General features: G+C 47.7%; 1 protein-coding gene across 1 annotated transcript; it reads right to left on the bottom strand.

The window, feature by feature from the left end:
• Positions 1–3,921: 3,921 nt before the first annotated feature.
• Positions 3,922–23,998, bottom strand: USP31 (ubiquitin specific peptidase 31). Its single transcript, XM_009286508.1, has 15 exons — positions 23,864–23,998; positions 23,277–23,365; positions 21,275–21,367; positions 19,979–20,114; positions 19,306–19,450; positions 18,340–18,523; positions 17,491–17,602; positions 16,786–16,880; positions 16,186–16,263; positions 15,562–15,691; positions 14,108–14,227; positions 13,706–13,931; positions 12,599–12,757; positions 11,720–11,872; positions 3,922–10,636 (listed from the first exon to the last, which is right to left on the bottom strand). The coding sequence occupies exons 1-15, from the start codon at positions 23,978–23,980 to the stop codon at positions 9,096–9,098; spliced, it is 3,378 nt and encodes a 1,125-aa protein (XP_009284783.1). The 5' UTR covers positions 23,981–23,998; the 3' UTR covers positions 3,922–9,095.
• Between the last annotated feature and the right edge of the window lie 652 nt (positions 23,999–24,650).

Below are 24,650 nucleotides of genomic sequence, written 5' to 3'. Positions count from 1 at the left end.
GGCAATCACAGGAGCCAGCGCTGCAACTTAAGGCGGCTCAGCGCAATCGGGAGAGAGGCAGAGCGGTCCCCTATATGCGTATTTTCCACTTTAGCCGGAGCTCCGCTGTGCTCCCGGCCGGGCTCCCGCCAGCTCAGCAGGGCAGGGACGAGCCCTGTGCGCCCCTCCAGCCAGCGCTCCGGGGCAAAGCTGCCCTTCCCCCGTTCTGTCCAGAAAGCTGGAGATTACCAGTGCACCATGCAGCGTGGTGCAGCTTACTGCTGTCCCCAGGGCTGGAGAGGTGACAGCGTTCTACAGCCCTGAGGCAGGAAGGCAACAAGATTTATAGGGAAAAAGCAGCTATTACAGGCATAAGGAGGCTGGGCTGAGGCTCTTCTTCACACCAAAAGTATATTGCAGAACTGCCTCACCCCAGAACTGGCCAGAATAAAGCAGAAGAGACTCTCCACCTTATCTCCACCCACCCCTGTCCTCGCTGACTTCTGGAGTAGATCAACGCCACAAGCAGCAGCTTGCAAACAAATCCAATGAAGGGGAAATGCCCGACCATCCCACCCCACGCCCTGCAGAGCTGAACATTTGCTCTAGCAATATAGCAAAGGTGACAACCAAATAGCAGCAGCCAGCCACAACTCCACAATAAGAGCCCACAACCAGAGTCATCTCTCTGCAACTGCACATGACAGCCCCACAGCCAAGGACGGGAGCCTGGAGAGCACAGCGTGCGCTCAACTGCCTTGCCCCAGCCATGCTCTCGGCCGACAGGACCTGCCCACCCAGACCAAAGCAGCCCCAGCAGCGACACCAAACCTCCAAGTCCGCTTCTCCAGCTGGAGCGCTGTTTTTGTGATGCTGCATCTCAAAGAGTGTACGTACACAGGAGGGAGGAGGAGAGAGGAGAGGGGAAAAAACCCTTAAGAATCAAAACCTGCATTTAAAGGCAAGTTTATAAAGCATGAGCACCAGCCCCTACTACACCGATCTGATGGCTCACTCAAGCAGGAAGATCAGAGTCTGCAGTGGAAATGCCCCCAGGCAGCTCCAACCACAACGTCTTCCATTTTTCCCTCCTGTTCTTCAGCCGAGGTGACACGCTGGATTGCTAAAGCATTTCGCACCCCATTTGCCCCCCAGACCAGAGCCCCAGCAGCCCAGCAGCCCTGGGGACAGTTGCCCAGCTGTGTCTGCAGCAGCCGCAGCTGGAGCAGCGCACCCAGCCGAGGGTGTCCCCTGCAGACAACGCAGCCACCCGTATAGACAGAGACAGAGAGGTCCTCCCTTCAGCAGCCGGGAGCAACAGTCCGTCCTCCTCCCACCTCACTCCATCCTCCTCTTCCTCCTCGCTGGGCCGAGGTGAGGAGGTGGCAGGAGCAGTCCATCTGCATTCCCACCCAGCGGCCCACACTCTCCTCCACGGCCAGAGAGCCACCGCTGAACACCCTGTTAAATGAAAAACAATATTTAATTAGGACAGAGCTAGAGGAGTACACAATTAAACACTGTTACTATCGCTCTTGCACAGTTTAAGCCTCAGTTCAATAAAGAACCATTAAAAAAGGCTAATATTGAACCAAACCTCAAGCAGCAGAGCTGCACGCTGCATCACTAGAGCGGCCAGAGGACAAGGAGCAGGCTGGAGCACAGCCAGCACCAGCACTGCACATGAGAGGGGGACATGGGGATGTTCCCTCCAGAGCCTTGCACCCGCCAGCAAGGGGAGTGCAGCCTTGGGACACAGGGCCAATGCAGATGGGAACCCGTGATCAGGTACCCATGGGCAGAAAGGAGCCGGGGCAGCTGCAGCTTTCGAGCAGAGGCCTGAGCTTTCCGCAGGGCTTTAGGGGCAGAAGCAGGGAGGCTGAGCCCAGATGCGAGGCACGGCCGGGTGGGCAGGGGAGACCCCCACCTCTGCCTGGCCAGGTATAAGCCCCCGAACTCCAAAGAGGAGCCAGATTGCATCCGCCTGCCCATGGGGCTCACAGACCAAACTCACCAGCACAAAAAGGCTCCGTCCAGGTCCTGCACCCCATTCTTGGGATGTGCCAGCAGCAGGGACCCCGGCCAAGCAGCAGCAAGACCTGGGCTGCCGGTCTGTGGAGAGAGAAGCATCAGGGACACCACCGGGGAGTAAGGTAGGAGGCCATGTCTCCCCCTCCCCAGCACACAGGTCTACGCCCAAAAACAGGCCTCCAAGGTTTTTGTTTCCCAAGGGGAGCAGAGACGAGCCCTGTTCAGGATGCAGAGGGAAGTTACTAAGCCCTTGCCCCCCTCCCATGCCTGCGCAGGGAGGGGGCAGAGCCGCCACGGCTGGGTGGTTAGAGCCAGCACTGAAGCCCCCCACGGTTACCCCCCGCAGACACCGACCCTGCCCCGAGAGACGCTCTCCTTCTGCAGCAGGAGAGCAGGCAGGGCAGCACGACCTGCCAGCAAGAGCAGGGAGCACGGCGAGGCTAGAGCAGCGGGGTGCGCAGCTGCCGCCGCCTTGTCAGGCGATGATGCGGACCTGGAAAAACGCTCACTCAGGCAGGATGCCTAGTAATAAATTTATTGTATTTTCTTACATATTCCCCTTTTTGCACTTAATTCCAATTCCTCATATTCAAACTCTTCTTTCTGAAAGAAAATTATTTGTAACATAAAAATATAAATTCTGCATATTAAAAGTGCATACACCTTGAATAATAAAACATACAAATAAATAATAAAAGGCATTGACACAGTCTCATGCACTTGTCCTCAAATAATTTAAAATTTATGGTACAATGTTCAATCCCAAGTAAAGACAGCCTGCTTTCCAGATTACTGTACAGTTCAAAAACATTAAAATACAGAAGAGAATATCAAAGGTGTGGGCAAGCCCCACGTCCCAGTATCAGTGTACAGTGATGTGACATGCAGTTTTTAGAACTGTAGATATTCCAGTGTAAAATCTGACATTGTGTCCAGAAGAGAAACTGCATTTGCAACAGGACTTAAAATTCAATTTTAACCAATGGTGAGGCACAGTTGGTGAGCAAATCTGTACAAATTAATACTTGGAAGGCCACAAGAAAATAATCTAGCCACTTGTAGCCTGTATTCCCTTGTGTCACCCTACCCAAGGCAATGTAGCACCTAAAAATGGTTTCTTATTGCACTGCACAAATGCCATACAAACCTAACACTAACTTTCTTGCAACGCGTTTGTGCTGCAGGGCCTAGAGTGAAACGGAATTTGTGTTTACACTTAGTTTTAATCTGTGTCTTTTAAAAAACACTATTTGCAGATAAATTGAGTGCTATCGCCTTTAAAAAAATAGAAGATTCCCTAAACCTTTAGACCTAATATAGATATTGTACAAGTCTTCAGGTACTTTTATTTTACAAAATAAAGCTCCTAATAGTAAATGCTTTATGGTGCTTTTATTAAGAAAACCATGTAGTACTTTCATCTCACCACAGATTAAAACTAAATTTCAGTTCCCTCCACAGATAACATTAGATACCGCCAAATTATTTTGGATTAGTAGGCAAATGACAAAGAAAAAAAAAAGACAGTAAAATTATTTGGAATGTAATTTCCAAATCCTCTCCGTGCCGGCTGACCAAGGGGGACGGGCACAGAGCCCGCAGGGGGAGCGGGGCCAAGAACCTGCCCGATGCCCAGCCGTGGCTCAGACCGGCTGCTCTGTGAAAACAAGGGTGCTGCAAGGTGGTTTCTCGCGGGGGCACGGCCAGGCAGCCCAGGAGGAATCCCGGGACCTACACCTCTTGCTAACCAAACGTGCTGCTCGTGAGACCTCGCCAACCTGCCAAGTCAGCCGCCTCGAGCAGGCGGCTGCCCGCTTTGCCCAGTACACCCCACGGGCTCCGACCCCGGCCGGCCCCACGCTGCCACCAGCCGCACCATGTGCGCAACCACCCCGGTGGGATCTGCAGTCCGACGGGAGCACGGCTCAGACAAGCAAACGCCACCACGGTTTTGGAGCACAAACGGGAAGCACAGCCACCCCTGCGGGCAGCTGGGGCCCAGCACGGCTCTTGCCGGGAAGGCAGGCAGAAGCCCCATTACTAGTACAGGCAGCACACTGGCAACTGGAAACTGCTCCCTTAGCACGGAAATTCAACAAAAACTCTTTTTTTGAGTGCTCGTATGGCTACAGGTGACTGCCTCTTCTCACAACATAGAACACGTCATTAAAGTTACATGGAAAATGGCAGGCTACATACAGAACACTGATCAGGTTTTCCCTGTTAAAAAAAAGAAAAAGCAATACAATACAGAAAACCAGTTTGTTCTCATTTCAACATTTCAGATCGCTTTGACGTTATGCTACACTCCAGCCTTGTCAGTAATGCAGAATTCTGCAAAGGAAAGAATCAAAGATGTGCAAACAAAGCAGGAACCCAGGGACATGCTCCTATGCGCTGACACGCAGCTGCACCAAGAAACAGAAATACAGACTCAAAGCAGTGCTCCAGAGTCGACCTAGCAGCTTCTGATACTGAAAGCACGGTCTATGGTTTGTATTAGATGCTTGCATAGTTAGTAAGTGCATGCGTTTGGGTACAGCGAGAGAACTGCCATGCAAAACTGCCTTTATTACTGAGAAAAAATGGTTGATCATGCTCAAGTTTCAGCTTTGGAAAGCAAACAACCCTGCAGCTAAGACGGATGAGGGCACTTGCAGTGGAATAAATGTACTGTAATTAAGCTGCTAATTTTCTATCCTAAGCATTTTTTTTTTTTATTTAGCCATATTTGATAAGTTTGAGAGGGTTAACAATTTATACACCCAAAGTGAGACACTTACAAGTTACAGAGAACTGCAGGCACCAAATTGTCTATCAAATGTGATTAATACAAATAAAAGGTGCCTCTTTAATACACGTCATTGAAAATGTGCTTATAATTTGTATACTACTAAACACTATCCAAAAGACGCAGCCCAAAAAGGGTAAAAATAATTTCTTTAGGTGACTCCAGCAGGAATCTAGCACTGGAATGAAGGCACTGCTTTCCTGCGCCCAGAGGGCTGATTCCAGGAACAGGAGCAAGTGTCAGACTAGAGATGTGATGTGAAATACAAGTTACACATGGCCGATGCAGGTGAGTTCAACCCAAAGTTGCTTGGAAACACACCATAAAACCCTTCAGAGGACTTGAAGCCTGCTTTCCCTTGGAGCTCGCACGGCTGTTTGAGAACAGGGACAGTGCTGGACCTCCCCCTTTCAAGGCATTTCTCACCAGCGTGAGGCTGCCCTGTAAACCTTTGCGTCCAGGCACCGTGGCTGTGCAAGACTGGCAAAGCAGACCCGGACAGCAGCCGTTCTCGTCCCACTCAGACACCCAGCCACAAGACCTCCAGGCCCCACGTGCCACCACCCAGGGGCAGGTGGAGATCCCTGGCCAGCGGTGACCTTCAGAAGATGGCAGAACCCACCTCCTCCACAGCCACAAATGCTTCTGAAGCCAAACATGAATTTTAAGGAAAAGAGGTGACCACATACAAGTGGCTGCTTCAGAACAGCCTCAAGCCTTCACTGCTCTAAGGATCAATACACAAAGCCAAGGTGGTGTGGCATCTAGGACTTGGAAGATCCCTCTCTGGTGTGTTGCCTAGTACCGTGCCACATCCTTACATCTGAACAACGCGATACACATGGACAGGAATTCCTACGCATGAAAGGGCTAAGAAATAAGTCTGCTTTAAAGCAAGGAGAGAAGGCTGATGTTGCTTTTCCCCAAATCACTTTAAGCAGGGCCTGCAATAACCTACATTCAGTTTTAGAAAGATTTACTCTACATCACTGATGGAGCCATGACTTTAACATAAGCAACGAGGCTTGGTTTTCACTCACAATGAACATTGTTGTTTCCTGGACCCACACCCTTCAACCCTCTCCTGTGCAAGGAAGTTCACATACTAGTGGAAATCTGTGATACCGAAAAGCAGAGATGCAGAGTGGCAGCAAACAGCTGCTTTCCAAACTGCTTTGTTACAGAGTGGACCCAGCCACAGAACAGGGACTGCACTTTCCAGGTCCTGCACGGGCATGCTTTGCACGTTTTGCCTGGTGTGTGCCTTATATTCAACACGAACTACAGTGCACCCTTGTAAGTCAAAACATTTTGCCTGAGGACGCCCTAAGTCAAGCCCTCCTGAGCCAGAAGACACGCCACGTGCTGGCAGCCCACCATAGAAGAGCAGCATACCATCTCCTCTAAGACGAGGGCACTGTCAGTACAGCCTCTCCTGCCCACTCCATGCTCATTTGCGGAGCGAGGAGTCTGTGCACCAGAGCTGCTGTTTTCAGAGGGACAGGTAGGAAATCCAGTTTGGCAGCATGTGCAGAGTAGATAGTGCTGGAGCTGGCAGCAACTTCCATCAGGAATTACGGAGAATACACAGAAAAATAGCTAGATTACACATCATGGGATTGCAGAGGTTCAACTGCTTTTAACATCAGCTGCTGGAACACTTGGCACCAGGACCTTCCATTCCCATTTTGTCTAAATGGGAGCTCTAATGATCACTCTCATGCCCCAAATACAAACATATTGAACTGGCATTCAGCTAAAATGCCAACTTGGACATGACTTCAGATTTCCTTCAGTCCAGGCATGCAATACAGGAGCAAAAACACCTCAAAAACCATACACCAGCTTCCAGTTTAAACTTCTTCAGTGAACTATGTCATGAAAAGAAAGTGTCATTTGATAAAAATAACCTTGCACAAATATCCCATGGTAAAATGCACAGAAAACTAGGTTCTGTCTATTTTAAAAGATACCAAACCAAGTTTGCACTAGCTACCAGAAGTACATTCTTGCTAGAAGAGTTGTTACAAGAGAAGAGCCAACACAGTGCAAGACCTTAATACAGATAAAACCTTAAACAAATGCTTCAACATCAGCATTTCAGGGAGTAATTTAAGTACTACAATGTGAAGCAAGTCTTATCTGCTCTGCTGGATATAACAAAAAATAATCCAAGAATAATCCTAGTCATACATTTAAGAAGCAAGTAATGCAGTCTTTGCTTCTTGTTGCTGCAATAAATGAGACTGAAACAATACCTGGGAGAAGAAATGCATCAAGAAGATGGTCATGTTCAGGTTTAAAAACATAGTCCAGGGCACAGAGTCCAGCACATTGTAAAGACATGCAGGCTACTGGCATTGCTTCTGGGTTGCATGAAGGCAAGTACTGCAGAATGTCATCAGGACAGAACAAGGGTTATACTGCAGGTGGGCTCACCGTCACACTGACCAGAGCTCTGTAGCACCCCCAGCTCAGCTCCACACACACGCTGCCTTTTCTCCAAGGTGTCAGCTACCCCCAAAACACTTCTCTCCAAAGCTTGCTGCAGATGTGTGGTGAGCCGAGTACAAGAAGTGATCACGGAGCAGCACCATGCCCAGCAGACCTGGGGGCAAGGCTTCTTGCAGGGTTGTCAGCATATCAGCTCAAGAGTGGAGGTGGAAGAGACTAGCTCAGAGTCACTACTTGTTCAAGGGCTGTTTGTTACGGTGACAGAAAAGATGTACAAATAGGTCTGTCCGTAAGATAAGCCTGGAGAAGCTTTGCCAAACACGACTGTATGACAGGCAAAGACCTCATTCAGAAAACAAGCGTGCCCAGCACACTGCCAGCTGCTGCATGTCGTGACCTACACAGATTGCTGCTGTACATAAAGGATAAGCAGCACATTAATAAACACCCATGAAATTAAAAAAAAAAGATTACACCACATGTATATAAGAGGACTTGAGGAATCCACCTTTTAAGAGGAATCTTAAAGAACTTGAGGAATCTCCCCTGTAAGAAGGGCATGTAAACAAAGACGTCACTAGATGTAGTGTTTTAACCCTGATAGAGACTGTCATCCAAAGAAGAATGGGGATCGCTTCGCTGAGACATGTGGTAGCCAGACCCGCCGGGGAAGGTGACAAGCATGCCGAAGGGAGGAATGTAGCAGCACCCTGGAGAATGTGAAAACTGCTCCACGGTATTTTGGTACAGCCCCTCCAACCCGCACGAAGAGGCTTGTTCAAAGCATGCTCAGAGAAGGCAGAGAAGACAAGACAACACTTGACTTATCTAAACATTACTCCTATAAATAACAGATGCTATATTCACACCACTACAATTAAGCATCTGAGCACATTAGGAAACACTCCTCAGGAGTTTGAACAGGGGTCCTAACAGCATCACTGCCATTCAGGTGCATGAAGACAGCTCTCCTACGGCACTGCAACCATCTCCCGCCTAGCACTTTCACAGGTACGAGCTGGCAACCAGCTGCTGATTTCTTCTGTTGCTTAGTATAGTGTTTCAGAAGAAAGTAAGTAATTAAAGAGGACAGGGTAGAGGTCACCTTAGGTATGGACAGAGTAAAACTCTTCATAGACATAGCAACAAAAAAAATGCAGGTTATATTTCATAAAAAAAATGAAACAAAACTTTCTGCTGTTGTAATGCAAAAACGAAATCTATTCCAGACACACATATGCACAGACACACGGGTACCTTTCTGTCCATCCACTAATGCTAGTCCCTCCTATACTGGCTGAGTATATACCTGAGAAACAACATTAGTGTTGAAATATTGCCCTTTAGAAAGCTTGAAAAATGGAGGGGAGCGGGGAGAGAGGGTTGAGAGAGAGCATAAAGAAGCGGCAGTCTCCCCTTTCCAGTTTCCTTCGCATCCTCCACAGCTCAGAACAAGGCCATACACCAGCGTGGACACAGCCTGCTCAGAACAAGACCAAAGGAATATCAGTTCACAGCTCTACAAAGCACACTAGTGTCAGTACAACTGGGTTTCAGATTTCAAACCCTGAATCTGAAGAAAGTTGTTGCATTTGCTATAAAGAGACTCCTGTACAAGTGCTATGGGACAGCTGCATTCACGTTCAACAACGACTCCAGCTAGACTACTTGCATCAGTGCTGGCTGCCTGTGGCTATTTGGTTTGATGGCAGAATAAAAAGGCGCTTTAACAACTTGCAGTTAACTTCTCCTCAAAACATACATTAGGCACATGAACAAAAAAACAAGAGCTCAGAATAAATTAGCTTCTCAGCAGAAAAGACACCTGGATTGCAGCATTTCACTGAGGTTCCAGAGAAGGCCGTACAGACACCTGCATGCTGGAAGGTAATTTTTTCAGCGGCTTGTCAGCAGACTGCTTGCCACTGGAAGGAGGAGACTGGACTCCGGGATCTAGCTGGGAAGACTTGGACTTGCGACTGGATAGCAGAGAATGTTTGTTGGGTGTGGCATCTTTTGGGACAAGTTTTTCTTTTGCGGTAATGTTGGCATTGGTTTGAGAGGCTGGTGGGACAACACCTTTCTCCGATTTGTCTTCCAGCACATTTTTACTGCCTGACTTGGAACTGCCACTCACTGTCTTTTTTGAGAGCATCGTTGTCTTTCCCAGATCTGCAGACCTCCGGGTCTCCTTCTGCCTTAAGGCTGATTTAAAGAAAGACAATCCTTTCTCTTCTGACTTGCTGTCCCTCTTCAAACCAGAACGCACACCAACATTTGGAGACCGCAGGTTGGCCATAGAGGAACTCCGCACATGCTTGCTGTCTACTGCCCTGCTGTCACTCCTAGAGTGGCTTATCCGCGGGGAACTCGTTCTTGAACTGCTGGTAACGCTTGTTTTATCTGACCCCAGACTTATCTTAGAGCCCTCCCTGCTGAGGCTTCGGTCTGAAGTCCGGCTCTTCCCAGCAGAAGAGCCCTTAGTCAATGAGCCTGATGGGGTTTTCTTGGCAGCTGTGGAGGATGGAGAACCACCCGACTTTTGCTTCTGTTGAGCTGATGGGACAGCCACCTCAAGGGGCTTCGTGCTATGGTCCTTCCTAGCCTGAGTGGGAGCAGGAGACCCATGTCGCCCACTGGCCCTAGAGGAGTCCGTCTTACTTCTAGACCGGGAAACTTTCTGGGAACTCTTTAGCGGAGGAGAAGAGTGAGAGACTTTGGTCTCTTGGGTAGGTAAGACTGTCCTTCCCTTCCTCAAACTTTTGTCTGGCTCAGAAACTCCCTTGGAGCTGTGAACCTTCTTAGGGGTGCCATCTGCCTTCTCTGCAGCCAGCCCTGTCCCAATGGGGGCTTTCACCTCCTTGACTGGAGAGCTATCCACAGAATCACTCTGATCAACAAAGGCGATTTGATTGTTGTTATCGAAAGGGTCCAAAGCAGGGTGATTCCTGTCTGGCTGCACAGAGCTTTTACCATACCCATCTGAAAGATCTGAGCTAGATGTCCTTACAACAGACTCTTCCCTGAATGCCCCTTCCATGACAGCCAAGGGGGCTCTGCGAGCCGTCCTGTGCTCTCGCCGACTGCCATCACAGGGCTCCAAGTAGCTGCTAGAGAGATTCCTCAGGCTGCCGAAGCAAGAGGTGGAGACTTTATCATCAGCCGCCTCCCCGATCTTCTCCAGAGTGGAAGCAGAGGTATGTACAGGGGAATCTCCAGAGAAGCGCGATGGAGAGTTGGAGCGCAACTGCAGTTTTGCAGAAAGTGACCACGAGGGCCTGACACCATTTTCACTCACTGCCAGCGGGCTGGTGACAGAAGATCTAGATGACAAGCTCTGACGCTGGACGCTCCTTACAAAGGGACGAGTTGAAAATCCTCCTGCAGGGAAAGAAAGCGACATCCTCAGTATGAAAGCCAAGCCTGCAGTCGGTTTATCCCACCTATCCACAGACGCTATTTCCATATGCGAGTCAGACAGCCCACCTACACCAGATTGTGTACCTATCCCTTCATGCCTGCTGCAGGCACAGCTTCTTGCGTAAAAGCTGAATAAGGAACTCAACAACTGTTATTTGCTAGTGGTCACCCAGAAGTAACTCACTCTGAAGCCTGTAATTGAAAATCCAGATTTTCTTCTCATCCCCAAACAGCGGGAGACCAAACACAGGTTTTGTACCTTGGAAGTCCGTGAAGCTAGCAATGAGTTCACCAACTATGATTATGCTGCCATAAATACATTTTTCTGTATGAAAGAATATTTTCCCATACCACCCTGTAAAAGGCAAAGTAGGATTCCTACCTCTTTAGATAAAGCAATGTATTTGTATTTACAAACACAAAGTACAACAATAAGCATTTTAGAAATGCAACTACCACGGCTGGATCTGACAGCTAGATCACAACACTGCTGCAGGGACATCTCTATACCCGCTTCAAAATGCTCAGACTGACCCCTGAAGCTCCACATTTTCAAGAGTTATAAGGCACTATGTGGAGAAGCCAGGCAAAGCCAGGAACTGAACAGTTACTTGCACACACACAAGTGAATTTGCGTATCTTCACACCTCCCTGGGAGCAGTCCTCTGCAGCATGGCAGCAGACAATGAGTACCTACACTAAGTTGTAGTGACATGTCAGCCACCCTGCAAAGGTGCTGCAGTGAAACCCAGAAAAAACACAAACGCAAGAAGTTCTTGATTGAGAGGTTTAGTTGATGGTATTTCCTTTCAAAGAAAGGATCCTTAAGGGTCCTGCCCTGGTCTTCTCCATCCCTTCACACCAGAGAAAAAGCTCACCTGTGCCAGAACCCATCTGCTCCTACTGACACAGGGCCTGCCTCCCCCAGCTGCTAGAGGAACTGTCCCCTTGTAACTACATATTTTGCAGCTACCTTAGTAGGGATCTTGTAACAGAAGAACTAGTGGCCCAATATCCCCCACACGCTGCAGTGTTGATACACACCATCATCTTCACTCCTTTCCCCGGTCAGCTCTACCGATTCTGAGAGCGAAGCCAGAGACGTGCGCCGCGATGACGCTGCTGAAGCAATGCTGGGCTGCTTGCTACCAGGAAGACGGCTGACCCAGTGCTCACAGAGCGAGGAGCTTGTGGAGCCTGCAAGGAATCAGGCACAGACATCAGGCCAGCAGCACACAGCTACAGAACACGTGAAACCTTGGAAGGCTACTGAGAGTCAGGTACGTACTGCACTGCACTGGCTTCGACAGACACCTGGAGTCTGGAGCTGGCCCACACAGCCACAGCATCCAGATACTGCCAAGAGAATAAGTCTTTACTCTTATGAAATAGTTATGGTCGTAAGTGAAAGACAGAATTGCACTTGTCCCAGTATGCTGTGAATCAAAAGAATCAGTGCAGCACACAGGTAGAGGGCAGTCCTTGAGCTGACACAAAAATGCAGTGCAAACCCTTTCCTTTCCAAAGCCAAGTGACCAAGCCTGTGTCTGCCCCCAGCTCACCCTGGGTTCAACCAACACATTCAGCTGCTGGCTGCCTACTTGAGACCAACAGCACTGCTGGAGGGAATGAGCTAGTCACATTTTTATGTCATGGTTTTGACAAGGGCAGCTCTGAGCAGAACTACCCATGGGGGTGGAGGGGGATTCCCCCATTTCCACAGCCTCTTTGCCACAACTAGCCTTAACAGAAGAGGTGGGAGTTTCCCACAGCCTCTGATGGACAGCAGACTGAGACAAGCCTCGCTGAATTCTGGGACAGAGTGGGGGCTTAAGCAGAGCTGGGCAGAAAATTCTTCAGAAAGACAACCTATCCATGAAAGACAAACTACAACCACTCCTTGACAATGCCAGCGGGGCTTACCTGCCACAGAGCTGTTAGCAGACCACGACGGGATTGCTGTGCGTCTCTGGTAGAAAAGAATATAAGCTGTCTGCTTGCAGACTTCGTTTTCAGAAAGTTGCTGAACATCACTGTCATCAAAGCAGTACCACTGGCCATCAACGGAGTTTTTGCAGTATGCTGAGAGAAAATACATTACTATTAGACTTTCCTCACTCCTGCTACTCAGGTTTGCTGTATGATAACTTAAACATGACCTTATCTGCTATGATGGACTCAGAAGAGAATGAAAGGAACAGATTTATTCATGCAACACATCCTCTTCCAGTCTGACTGGCAAGATGGGGGCCTGAGGCCACCAGAATACAATAAACAGCTCACATTTCAGGATTTTCTTTGTTCAACACTACTGCTCAGAACAGAACACCATTTGGGGTGGCTCCGTTCACTTCACGTTCTGTAACTTGTGGCAGTCTGCCTCCATCAGTGATTCTCCTTCTAACTGAGCCCACCCAGGACAACACAGCCCAGAGACGTACATCAGAGGGCAAAACCGGACACACACATTTTCTGGGCTGCTGCGTGAAGTCACACAGATCCTAAGAACCACCAAGCAACTTTGTCTATCTCTGGGTGCTCTGGGAGCTGCTGAAACAAGCAAAGAGGAGTTCATAAACTGGCTGTGCACATAGGCAATGTGCAAATACTTCCTATGTATAACAGCCTCTTGCAACTACAGAAGTTCTGCATTGAGTGGCCAGAAGCATTTTTGAAACATGAAAGGCCAGTTACATTACTCTGAAGGAAAACAAAAAAAAGCAGAGAAAGAAACATACAGTAAGACATTTGGGGTCACCAGGCATTGTTCCATTCCTCACAGTCATAAAGGTTACCCCTCAGGTGTTACATAGCCCGCCCTTGTTAGTTGGATTAGGTCCTTTTGTCAAGAAAGATGAAGAAGTTGTGGACACTCAATAGAAGGTTACCCCTCAGGTGTTACATAGCCCGCCCTTGTTAGTTGGATTAGGTCCTTTTGTCAAGAAAGATGAAGTTGTGGACACTCAATAGAAAATATAACCGTTTTCTTTCTGAAAGGATCCAACGTACATAATATTGCAGGATACTTGCCTGTATAGTGTCCCCCTTGCATGGTGCCATGATGATTGCAGACAGCATACAGGTCATAGATATAGTCCTCAGGATCCCTTCCGAGACCATAAGGTCTCCTCCAGGGCGACCAGTGAGATGGCAGACTCCAGCTGCTCTGACTGCGTTTAACAACATGAGGAGTCATGTCCAAGCCACTCAGGGGGAATTTAACCATGTTTTGAAGTTTCATCCTTCGGTCTCCTTCCTGTGTAAACAGAGAATAGCGTGAGCTGCAGTGGCAGCAAGGCCACCACACTTGGAGAAAACAAAAACCCAGGAGAGGAATGCATAGGGCAGAACAGCTGCTTCTGAAGAGGTGGTCTAGTCAGGTCACTCCCTGGCTGAGAAGCAGTCCTCCAGCATCACTGCAAACATCCTTACCTGTCTAAACCTTTTGAGATGTATGATGAGAACATCAGGTAAGGTCCAGAGGCTCAGTGTGATGCTACCCTGCTGCAGCTGCTTGCAGTGTGGGCATCGCCATGCGTCATCTGGGGCAAGCTACAAGGAAGAGGCATCAGTGGGTATGAGTTTCTAAATTCCAAGGCAGCTTTTACTACACCACTGTTCCTCTGCTGCCCCAGGCCCAGTGCAGACACTGACACCTGCACCCTATCTACCTCCAGCATTTATCAAGCTCATTGGAAATGCAGGGTTCCCAATGATGCTTTTCAAAATAGTGACAAGCAAAGAGACACGTGCGCCTCACGCAGAAGGCACTTCCCACTGCAAGACAGAATTTAGCTAGTGCTGCTGTGCTGAGAAGCTATTTGCACCTTATAAACCCCAATCCCTTTGAAGTGGGGAAGAAAAAACAAAGGCAAAAAGCAGACAGGCTTGGCAGCCTGAGTAAAAGTATTCTCACAAGAAAACTAGCAACAAAGAAAGAATCAGAACAGAAAGAAGACAGATGTGCTTCGAATTTCATCTCTGACACCTCGCTGCCCTCTGGAAATCCTCTTCCTCCCTATGTGCCAATGGCACAGACTTACAAACTGCAGAGATTTTCACTGTCCACCAAGGAGAATTTGTCTTTTCAAAGACACAAACACAACATGCACTTCCCTCCACAGCCCAGTGCTCAGAAAACTCAGAAGCCAGAGAGCTTTAAGCTGTCAAACAATTTTTCCCTCACCTCTGAAAGAAGCGACAAGAGAGGCTCCAAAATTATTAAAGTTCAATCACGGATCCGCAATCCACCTCTAGGACCATCCCTTTTTACAGCAGATTAGAGACCTCTGGCAAAGAAATGCAGATTGCTTATGTGTTCCAGGCAAGGGCCAGATCAGACCCATCTCTAGTCTGCCCTATGGCACATCATCTCTCCTGCCACTTCAACCTCCTCACGCCATGAGCTGAGCTAGAGGAGAACAGCCACGCTTCTGGAGAACTCAGCTCGGCAGTCACTGCGCTGCCATTCAGGGGGTCCCATTCAGCGACGGTTGCCTTGAGCCAGCCCCAGTCCTGCTCAGGCTTGGAAACACACAATTGCTCCAAGACAGAGCAGTAAATTCCCATGAAGAAGCCACGCTGTTCTAACCCTTTATAACGTATGCCAGAAAAAGACATTGCTACTGCAGAACAGAGGAGTAAGTTCTCATATCAACATTTAGGAGGCAAAAAACCCAAAAGCAGTACCTCCCACAACTTCCTCCTCACTGCAGAGAAACTCTGTTAGGAGGACTGGTAACTAGTGTTGTGTTACAAATTTATTCTCCTGTCTCAACAAATCAGTGTTTGCAGAAAACAGCTACTCTGCTGAGTGTGGGAGTTCAGGCAGCATGTGGACCAGCCAGACCTTCCGAGTCTTGGCTGCTATACAGTCTTGTCCCTACCTGTTCCTCTTTGGTGTACAGTTGGAAACACTGAGATAAAGTGCAGGTCTGAGGTTGATGATGAAGCTCTCTCTGCTGGCGGACGCTTTCGGAGTCTGGAATATACTCCTCTTCCGTATTCACAAACAAGCTGCATCAGGGAGACAACACATTTACCAACACATCCACCCGCTCCCCACGAGGAGCCATCCTAAAGGTACAAACAGCAGCTCTTTCCTGGATATGTCCCATTGCACACGAGCGAGAGCCGACTGGCAAGAGATCCCACCAGGGCAACACAACTGAACACAGGGGTAAACAGCTTCAGTGGGCACCCATTCCAGTTTCTCAGACAGAAAAAGCTACTCACTGCCCACAAACTTTCTCACACAAATATGATTTGTGGGGGAAGGAGCCACAGGCGAGACGCCTGCTCCATAATGCAAAACCCCGACTACAGAGAAAAGGACTCCAGCTCGGAGCAAGTCTAGTGCACCCAGCCCCAGTCTGTCCCCCAGGGCACAGGGTGGAGTTTCTGAGGGGTCTCGTGTTTGCCGAAGGGTGCACAATTCACACAGAGCCAAGCTGGCCACAAGCATCACTCTTAAGGTGAACACACTTTAAGGCTTTCTACTTCATACTTACTACTCTTTAGTTTCTTTGTCCCATTCTACCACTAATTTCACATGAGCAGTTCCCCCCTGTCCACATGACTTCAATGTCCTGGAGAGAGGAGCAGACCGAAGTTAGACCACCTTTCAATTTGAAGCCTACGTTATCTTTTACATGCATATAACTTCTCTCCACTAGCCCTTCATCCTTCCTCCACTCCCACACAGCTCAAGTATGCAAAGGAGTAAAAGGAATTCATACAGCAAAGAACATGGCAAAGCTGGCAAGCTGCATTTACCTAACTACATTAATTCTGTAAATAAACATACATTTATTTACAGAACAGGCATCTACAAAAATTTCTAAATAATAACAGTCACTAAAAAAAATAAGTGGGGGAGTAATACTTTCATTCTCTTCTCCATTTCCAAGGAGGACGGACTCCAGATGGCATGACACACAACTGAGCAATCCTCACACAGCTTCTTGAGGACACTCAGTCCTTTCCCTGCTCCTCAGGCCTGTGAAGTCCATTCCCCACCATCCACACCAAGACTGTCCCTTTCTGTATGGCTACACACTGAGTTCCCAGCTGACAAACCTCTCCGCTCCTGAGAACGAGGGCTAACCCACCTTTCCACTGTTGGATGGCAGAGGGGTCGCTCCTCCTGAGGTAGCAAGTACGTGATGCCCACAACACTGACCACTCGCAAGCTGAATGGGCAAACCTGCAAGAGAGTAGAAGCCATCTCAGTGACTCAAACCCAACTTACCTATGTGCAAACCTGCTCTCAGCACCAGCTGACATGTACTTTATCCCAGAACGTGTGTTTTACATGAGAAAGCAAATGCACAAGGTCTCAAATATGCCTACGCCAAGCAACTAACAGAGGGGTGAGGTACAGCAACTGAGGCTTTGTATCCAACTCCTCCTCTACTGTGACCAAAGACACCCCTCTTCACCCCTCTGCTGTCAGAGGGAGTTCTCATCAGAAACACGCAATCACTAAGCAAACGTTTCAGCTTTCCTTTTAGGCAAGCACCACCAACCAGTGGATTTCCAGTGCAGACAGCAGCACTAAGTATTTCTTGGGGGTAAGGAAGGAAGTGAAGCATGTAATTTCTTCACCTGATCAGTCTAATCTTACTTGTACCTTTCAGCAAATAGACAAAAGCACCAATGAGGTGGAATACCTTGGACATCATTGCACAAAGAAATATTGGGAAGCCATCAGTTCAGCATGTGCAGCATGTTTATCGCTCCAAGTAACTGGCTTCCCCTTTAGGTCATGTCACACAGAGCTGCAAGTCTCAAAACAGACAAACCATTTGACTCACCTGCATGCAGGCTGTAGGCCGCAGGAAATACTGCATCTTCTCCAGAATTTCCTTTTGCAGAATATCCCAAGCAATTGTTTTTTCCAAATGCAACACAAAGGGCAAGCCAAACCTACAGGAAGGAGTAGCATTTGAGGCAGCAATTAAAAGATTATTCTGTTCAGCAGTCCGATCCCCAAACTCTGACAGTGCCACTCTCCTCCTCACTCAGCACCTATGAAGCTCGGCATGCTTTGGATGAAACTTCCCAGAAACCAGGCATTTAAAAACTTGTCTCCAGAGGAGAGGTGCTTAACTTTGAGGGAACACTGTTATGGCCGCCCATGCAGAGGGCCCTTTTTAAAGGGCTGCAGCCCTGCTCTGTGCTCAAGCGGCTTGCTTCAGGCTGCAGAGCTTTGCAACCTGGCAGGGATAACTCTTTGTGAAACAAACTTCAGCAGCTGAGGTAGTTCTCAGTCTGCAGTTGGTACAAATGCCTTTGCCATGGTTGTTCCTCACTTCCCTCACCCGCTGTTTGCACTCCAATTAAAAGTTTCACACATCACAGGATCTGGTCAGATGTGCTTGCTGCTGTCTGAAACCAGATAGCTCTAGAGAGAGGTGGTATGTCCTTCCAACTGGTCTGCATTCACCGCTTTCCAGTAACACGGGACTATTTGAAGTCCACCAAAATTAGGAATATTTCGTTGCATTCATTAACATTTTTTGATCAACATGTTCTTTAGCACTTAATGCAAGCTAGGAATGCAAGCTGTCGCTCCTTCACCTTGTGTTTTCACTACGCGGTGAGTAAAACCCCAAGTCAATTAAGCAGCCAGAAGAGTAACTAACTGTGAAGCTGTCAGTCACCTTTTGCTCTGCTGTCCAGTGCACGCTCTGTTACACACCAGCAAGACAATCTTGTCATTTGCTACTGGTTTAGTAGAGGACTGTTCCAGTTTTCCAGACTTCACTGTTCCTTGAGAGTAAGATATTGTTCGGGAGTGCTCAGTGCCACATTTCAAGTTATTCAGGTTATTGTTCACATGTATTCCTGAAAAATTAGGAGAAAGGAAACATTTTGTTATGTCATTTGCCTTTAGTGCCCTGATGCCCCCCTCAAGAAACTCTCTTTTGGCTGCAGCGGAGCGGGTCAGTATGGAACAAAGACCATTTTTATTACTTGTATGAAGGCTTCAAAGAGCAATTACTTTTCATAGTGACTATTTCTTTACAGAAAGAAATTATATGCAAGTGCTCACCTAACTGATTTTTCACAGTAATTTCTACAAGTACTCATATCTTTGCCCGCAAGAAAAGCTAAAGTGACAGAAACCCTACTTATTACTTCCAATAATAAAATTTGCCTTTGATTACGCTCTGTCTACCCAGGATGCAATTATTCCCTTTCACTGAGAGGGAGATGCAGAGAAGCTGAGTTTTTTCAGCTTTGAAAGAGAAAGCGTTTGTTCATTCCTGAGACTGTTTATTCATCACTGGCAATCTGATTTTAAATAACACATTTTCAGTGGCTTCATCTGGTCCCTAGCAGATCTTTAAATTAAGCCTGACAATAGATTTCACATTAAGCCAGCCTGGCCTGCAAAATCAGCCCCAGGAAGAGCAAGAAAGGAGTATACATCGCTTCTTGATAACCTCCCGGCTGACAACACCATTAAGTCTGCTGGAACAAGTCTGGACAAAGTCAGAGTTGAAATCAATACACCAGAACATTAACTGCTTGTGGGACTTTTATTCTCCAGTATATCCTTTTCCAAAACAAGCCTCCCTCACCTAGTCACCTGAGGTGGGCATTAAGCAGAGTTATCGACTTACCTCTCTGACTAAGGATACCCTCAGGCCTAAATATCTCTGGGGTCTCAAAGGCAAAAATGCAGTCGCTTTCATGAATGGTGTCCAGGTCATCAGTATCGCAGAAGGAACGATGAAACCCATCATAGTACATCTCCGTCAGCACAATCTGGAGTCAGCAAAAGCAAACCAGAACCCATTAAACCATCCATGCCTGGTCCACCTGAGCTGCCCCATCTCTCGACCAGGACATTCTCCTGCTACAAGAGGACATTCCTCAAAACATCCTGGCATCAGCCAGGAGCAAGGAAGAGGGAAAACAACTGCCATAAAGGAGAAGCTGGGGTAAAGGCACTATGTGAAGAGGTTTTGGTGGGATCCGACAGCTTTCTTGAAGCTCTTCCCTACAGAGGAGTCCCTCATAGGTGCCCAATGGTTCCCCCACTGCCAGCATGCACAAATCACCAGGTGATCAGGCAGAAGGTCTGCACGCTCCACAGATGGCTATCCCAACATCACTAGGTTTCAAAAAGTCAATGCACAGAGAAAAGCATGATCCAGATCATCACCACTCTGCTTCCCCCATTTAATCATGGGCAGCGTATTTCAATTCCTACATATCCAAGATGGGATGAAAGCCTCCGCACTCCCTCCCACTGAAGGCAGGGCACACGGGGTGACGAGACCAGCCTGTTACCTGCTCTGTGGGTATCTTGGTCTCTGAGGAGACAGCTTCCCGCAGCCTGGCCACCGTTCCAGAGATGGGCACTGCCACCCCGATCCGCATGCAGTGAGAGCACTTCCCCTGGTACACCACGGTGACGTAGAGCGGCCTGAGGAGAGCACGGGAGGCACTGCTGGGGCTGGGCTGAGCGTTTCCTGGCAGTATCTTGAACAGAGTCAGCCCAACCTGGGTGCATCCAGGCTGCCCATAAGCTACAGGGCCATCTCGGCAGTCCGGATCCACCTCACACTGGAGTTACGCTCGGCCAAAGACTCCTTTCTTACTACACGGACTGGTGTTACTTGTTCCCACAAGCAGAAAGTCTTCTCAAAAAAGCCCCACAGAGTTAAAAATAAAACTCTCTGTTACAAGGCAATCGTAATTTTCCAACAAGGATCCTGTAATGCAGCTTAGGACAGTCCGAGGCAGCACCTTAAAGCACCACTCAGAGAGCCGCTGCTGGGAACAGCTGCTCCAGGCTGTCTCTCAACACTCAATCCTGCCTCCACCAGCAACCAGAAGTACTACCTCGGGAAGAGAAGAGTGGGGCAGCTAGCCTACCAGGGACACCTTCCCTGGAAAACCCATTCAGCCTCCACTTGGTGGTGGAGCAGGGACTTCTGAACCAAATGTGACATCATCATATTTAATAAGTTCTTTCATTACTTTATTCCATTGCTTCTTGAACCCATACAAGTTTTCTGCATCCAAAACATCAGGTGAAGGAGTTGCTTATTTATACAACGGGTAGTTTTGCTGCACATCTCTTTCTTCACTCTGAACTTTTACCTGGATTTTTTTCCTCCCTGGAGCTTTTTTCTTTTTTTGAAAGACAACTGTTGCCAATAAAGCAAAACATTTTGCAGGAAAGCTTTTAACTTCACTTTTTGAAATTGGAGTGATCAGTGAGACTGTTCTAAAGAAAGTAAAAAAATGTTTCATCCTTTTCCCCTTTTTAATTTTAAAATGCTATAAATTAAGTCAAAAGCAAAATATTTTGGTTACCTGAATCAAATATATTTTTTTCTCCCAAAAATTAATTCTATAGGAAGTTAAGGGTGGGGGCGAAGGGCCATTCTGAAAGAAGTAAAAGACTCAATTTTCCAATTTACCTGCAATGCAAAAAATTTAAGCCCCATATGGTCCTATCTATCTTTTTTAAAGACTTACCAGAGAGATTTTGCTGACATCTCTCTTCCTTCTGTAGCAAATTAAACAACGCTATCTGCATGGAAAACAGCCAACGTTAAGTTCAAGACAGTTACATACCGTGTATGAGGCAAAGGAATCGGCAGAGAGATGCAGAGAAAAGGGTCAAAGGTGTTACTCTGCTTCTGGCAATGAGGGCACGTCAGAGAGGACCTAGTACAAATATCAATAATAGGACAGAGTTATACCTCATTTCATCAGGCATGGATAATTCATCAAGTCACAAATAACAGCCTTCGCATGTCAACCTGGCTGCCCCTTTCTACTCTTCTTTCTCCATACAGAGCAGCTCTGCACGGAGGCTGTATAGACAGAGCTGCTGTAAATGATGGACTCCTGATTTCTAGATCCTTTTAAAGTAATTAGTCTCAAAGTTCATTACAGGGCATGCCAGGAAAAGACTTCACTCCAGTCACTGAATTTCTCTTTTAATAAACATCACTGCAAAATTAATAATTCACCAACAGTAGCTCCAACATGGAAGACCTGGAAGGATTTTCTCTTTGAAGAGAATCATAGAATCATAGAATCATTGGCAACAGTCAGCACTGCGGGTGTACAGATCTCTCTTACTCAAAGGGAGAAACTCCAGACAATACATCTCTCGCATTCAGAATTAACCTGCACCTTCCACCGGCTTCGTGTTTTATACCAGGCTTAAGGCTTCTCCTTTGCAAAGGAAGCCTTGGCAAATATCAGGGAGAAAGCCCAGCAATTAAAATTCTTATAGCAGCACAGATACAAGCCATCGAGGAGCACTGGAAATTAGGTTGTTTTCTTGTATTAGTTCTGAAATTAGAAAGCTCCCTTCCCAAAAGTATGGGAAACTCATGGGAAAACCCCGAAGGGACAGTGAAAGATTCAGCTCAGAACTCCCGAGTGCCAGATAACAGGAACTCTGCAGGACATCTGGGATCTGTAACTCCCCAGCAGCCTCCAGGCACCTCCAGGTCTTGCCACAGGCTCTTGCCTCTGAACAGCCAGGGTAAGCCTCACAGCACTGAGTCGTCCTGAGTCTTTGCTCCATTGAGCACTGACTTGCTTTCAGGATGCGTGAGGGCAGGTGAAGAGGTGGTACATACTGTAGATTTTCACAGAATATACCAAATTACCCAAAACTGAACACAGTATTCGAGGTGCGGCCTCACCAGTGCCGAGTACAGGGGCACGATCACTTCCCTACTCCTGCTGGCCACACTATTTCTGATACAGGCCAGGATGCCATTGGCCTTCTTGGCCACCTGGGCACACTGCTGGCTCATGTTCAGCCGGCTGATTGGGAATTGACGGGAGAGGGATGGCAACAGTCAGCACTGCAGGTGTACAGATCTCTCTTACTCAAAGGGAGAAACTCCAGACAATACATCTCTCGCATTCAGAATTAACCTGCACCTTCCACCGGCTTCGTGTTTTATACCAGGCTTAAGGCTTCTCCTTTGCAAAGGAAGCCTTGGCAAATATCAGGGAGAAAGCCCAGCAATTAAAATTCTTATAGCAGCACAGATACAAGCCATCGAGGAGCACTGGAAATTAGGTTGTTTTCTTGTATTAGTTCTGAAATTAGAAAGCTCCCTTCCCAAAAGTATGGGAAACTCATGGGAAAACCCCGAAGGGACAGTGAAAGATTCAGCTCAGAACTCTCGAGTGCCAGATAACAGGAACTCTGCAGGACATCTGGGATCTGTAACTCCCCAGCAGCCTCCAGGCACCTCCAGGTCTTGCCACAGGCTCTTGCCTCTGAACAGCCAGGGTAAGCCTCACAGCACTGAGTCGTCCTGAGTCTTTGCTCCATTGAGCACTGACTTGCTTTCAGGATGCGTGAGGGCAGGTGAAGAGGTGGTACATACTGTAGATTTTCACAGAATATACCAAATTAGAAGTAGTGAAACTCTTTCTCCTCCAGAGCAAGATCCTAGTTCAGATTTCATTCAACAGGAGTTCAGAAACAGCTGTTAACACAATGACACCAGTCGCAACTGTACTGGGAGCTAGCATCAGGGTAGAATTATACTGGGGTCACCAATACATACAATAATGCCTCAAAATTTACAAAATATCATACCTGTACTGGGCTTGAAAGAGTTCCTGCACAAAAGTACTACTGATTGGAAAGGCTGGTCCCTCGAGCAGCACGTCATCCTCCAGCGGTGGCTAAAAGAGAAGAATAAACCCTAGAAGCACATCCAAGCATGGAGGTGCAGCACATTAGATGGCTCCAGTACTCTTTGTCAAATTTGTGCCCTCCTTGCTCAAAACCACCAGAAAAATGTCACAAAATTTTTAAACAAGTGCGCTCTGCTCACATGGGTAGTTATGCAGGAATGTGAGGTAGCTAGGGCAGCCCGAGGAAAGGCAGGGATCTCACACCAGATGATGTGTCTGGCAGTCCCTCCCCTGTAACACCTCCCAGCTCTGGCAGAGCGGTATGTGACCATTCACAAACGGTTGTATTGGGGAGCACTTGCCAGGGATTAGTGAAACAGTTAGTTACATTCACAGGGCCAGAAACAAACAGTATTTTAACCCAAACTTTTGTTCCATACAAGTTATCAGAGCTGAGAAGCCAACACATAGATCTAATTTAAAAAGACAGACCGTATGCAAAGTTGCAGCTACTCTCCCACGTTGGCTCCCAGCAAAATCCCTTACCTTGAGTGGAGGCATGCCGCTGTAATTCACTGCATTGTTCAGATCTTCATGGACTCTGTCTAGAAGCCAAAGCAGGAACTCCTGCGCATCGTGCTGGGCATTCCCACGGTACTGCATAGCGTTCTTGGACACAATGTTCTGCAGAGAGACAGAGATGGCGTACAGCAAAAGCACAAGAATCAAGCTCTTCCCTTTACCAAGCCCTCACAATCAGACAGGCACAGTTAACAGCGCACTCAAAACAGGGACTGCGGACAGCTCTGGATGGCGCACTGCCTTCCCACACCACCTGGGGACAGGCCAGGACCTACCATCGCGTGTGGGACCCTCCACACAACTTGAGTTAAAGAAGCTGCTGATGCCTTGCTGGGCAGAGAAACTGCCACCTGCTCTGAGAACAGACCAGACGGGTTATGGCAGTGGTTACAGAGGAGCTACATCATTGTTTAAAAAGAAACGTTTATAGCAAACTTGGGACTCAATTACATGAGATGAGCACCAAAACGATCAACCTACAACACTTTCACACAGGTCAAGAGCAAGACAAGCTCACTTCAATCCACTGACAATGAGAAGCAGTATTTCCCATGCTAACACAGAGCAAAGGGTATTTTTAGTCCTACCTATCCACATACCACAGGGTCTGAAACTGTTCATTTCCTAAAATATATTTGTTTAAGCTGAAGCAAAACAAGTATTTAGTCTCCTAATGTCCACTCACCCTGTCTAGCTCATTCCTGCTTTGGTGAGATTTCCCAAAACCTAGATGCAGATGCTCAGTGCTAAT

The sequence above is a fragment of the Aptenodytes forsteri genome, unplaced genomic scaffold (assembly GCF_000699145.1).
Source record: "Aptenodytes forsteri isolate BGI_AS27 unplaced genomic scaffold, ASM69914v1 Scaffold55, whole genome shotgun sequence".
In the NCBI taxonomy this organism is placed as follows: domain Eukaryota; kingdom Metazoa; phylum Chordata; class Aves; order Sphenisciformes; family Spheniscidae; genus Aptenodytes; species Aptenodytes forsteri.
The sequence above is the reverse complement of the archived record's forward strand: the minus strand, read 5'-3'. Positions and strand labels throughout refer to the sequence as shown.

Bases quoted from the DNA above. Each gene is read 5' to 3' on its own strand.
- USP31 (XM_009286508.1), bottom strand. From the start codon at position 23,980: ATGCAGTACCGTGGGAATGCCCAGCACGATGCGCAGGAGTTCCTGCTT. The intron at 21,368-23,276 runs GTATGATATTTT...TATTTGTACTAG, and splicing joins CTCTTTCAAGCCCAGTACAG to GTCCTCTCTGACGTGCCCTC. The intron at 18,524-19,305 runs GTAAGTCGATAA...CTAATTTTTCAG, and splicing joins GGGTATCCTTAGTCAGAGAG to GAATACATGTGAACAATAAC.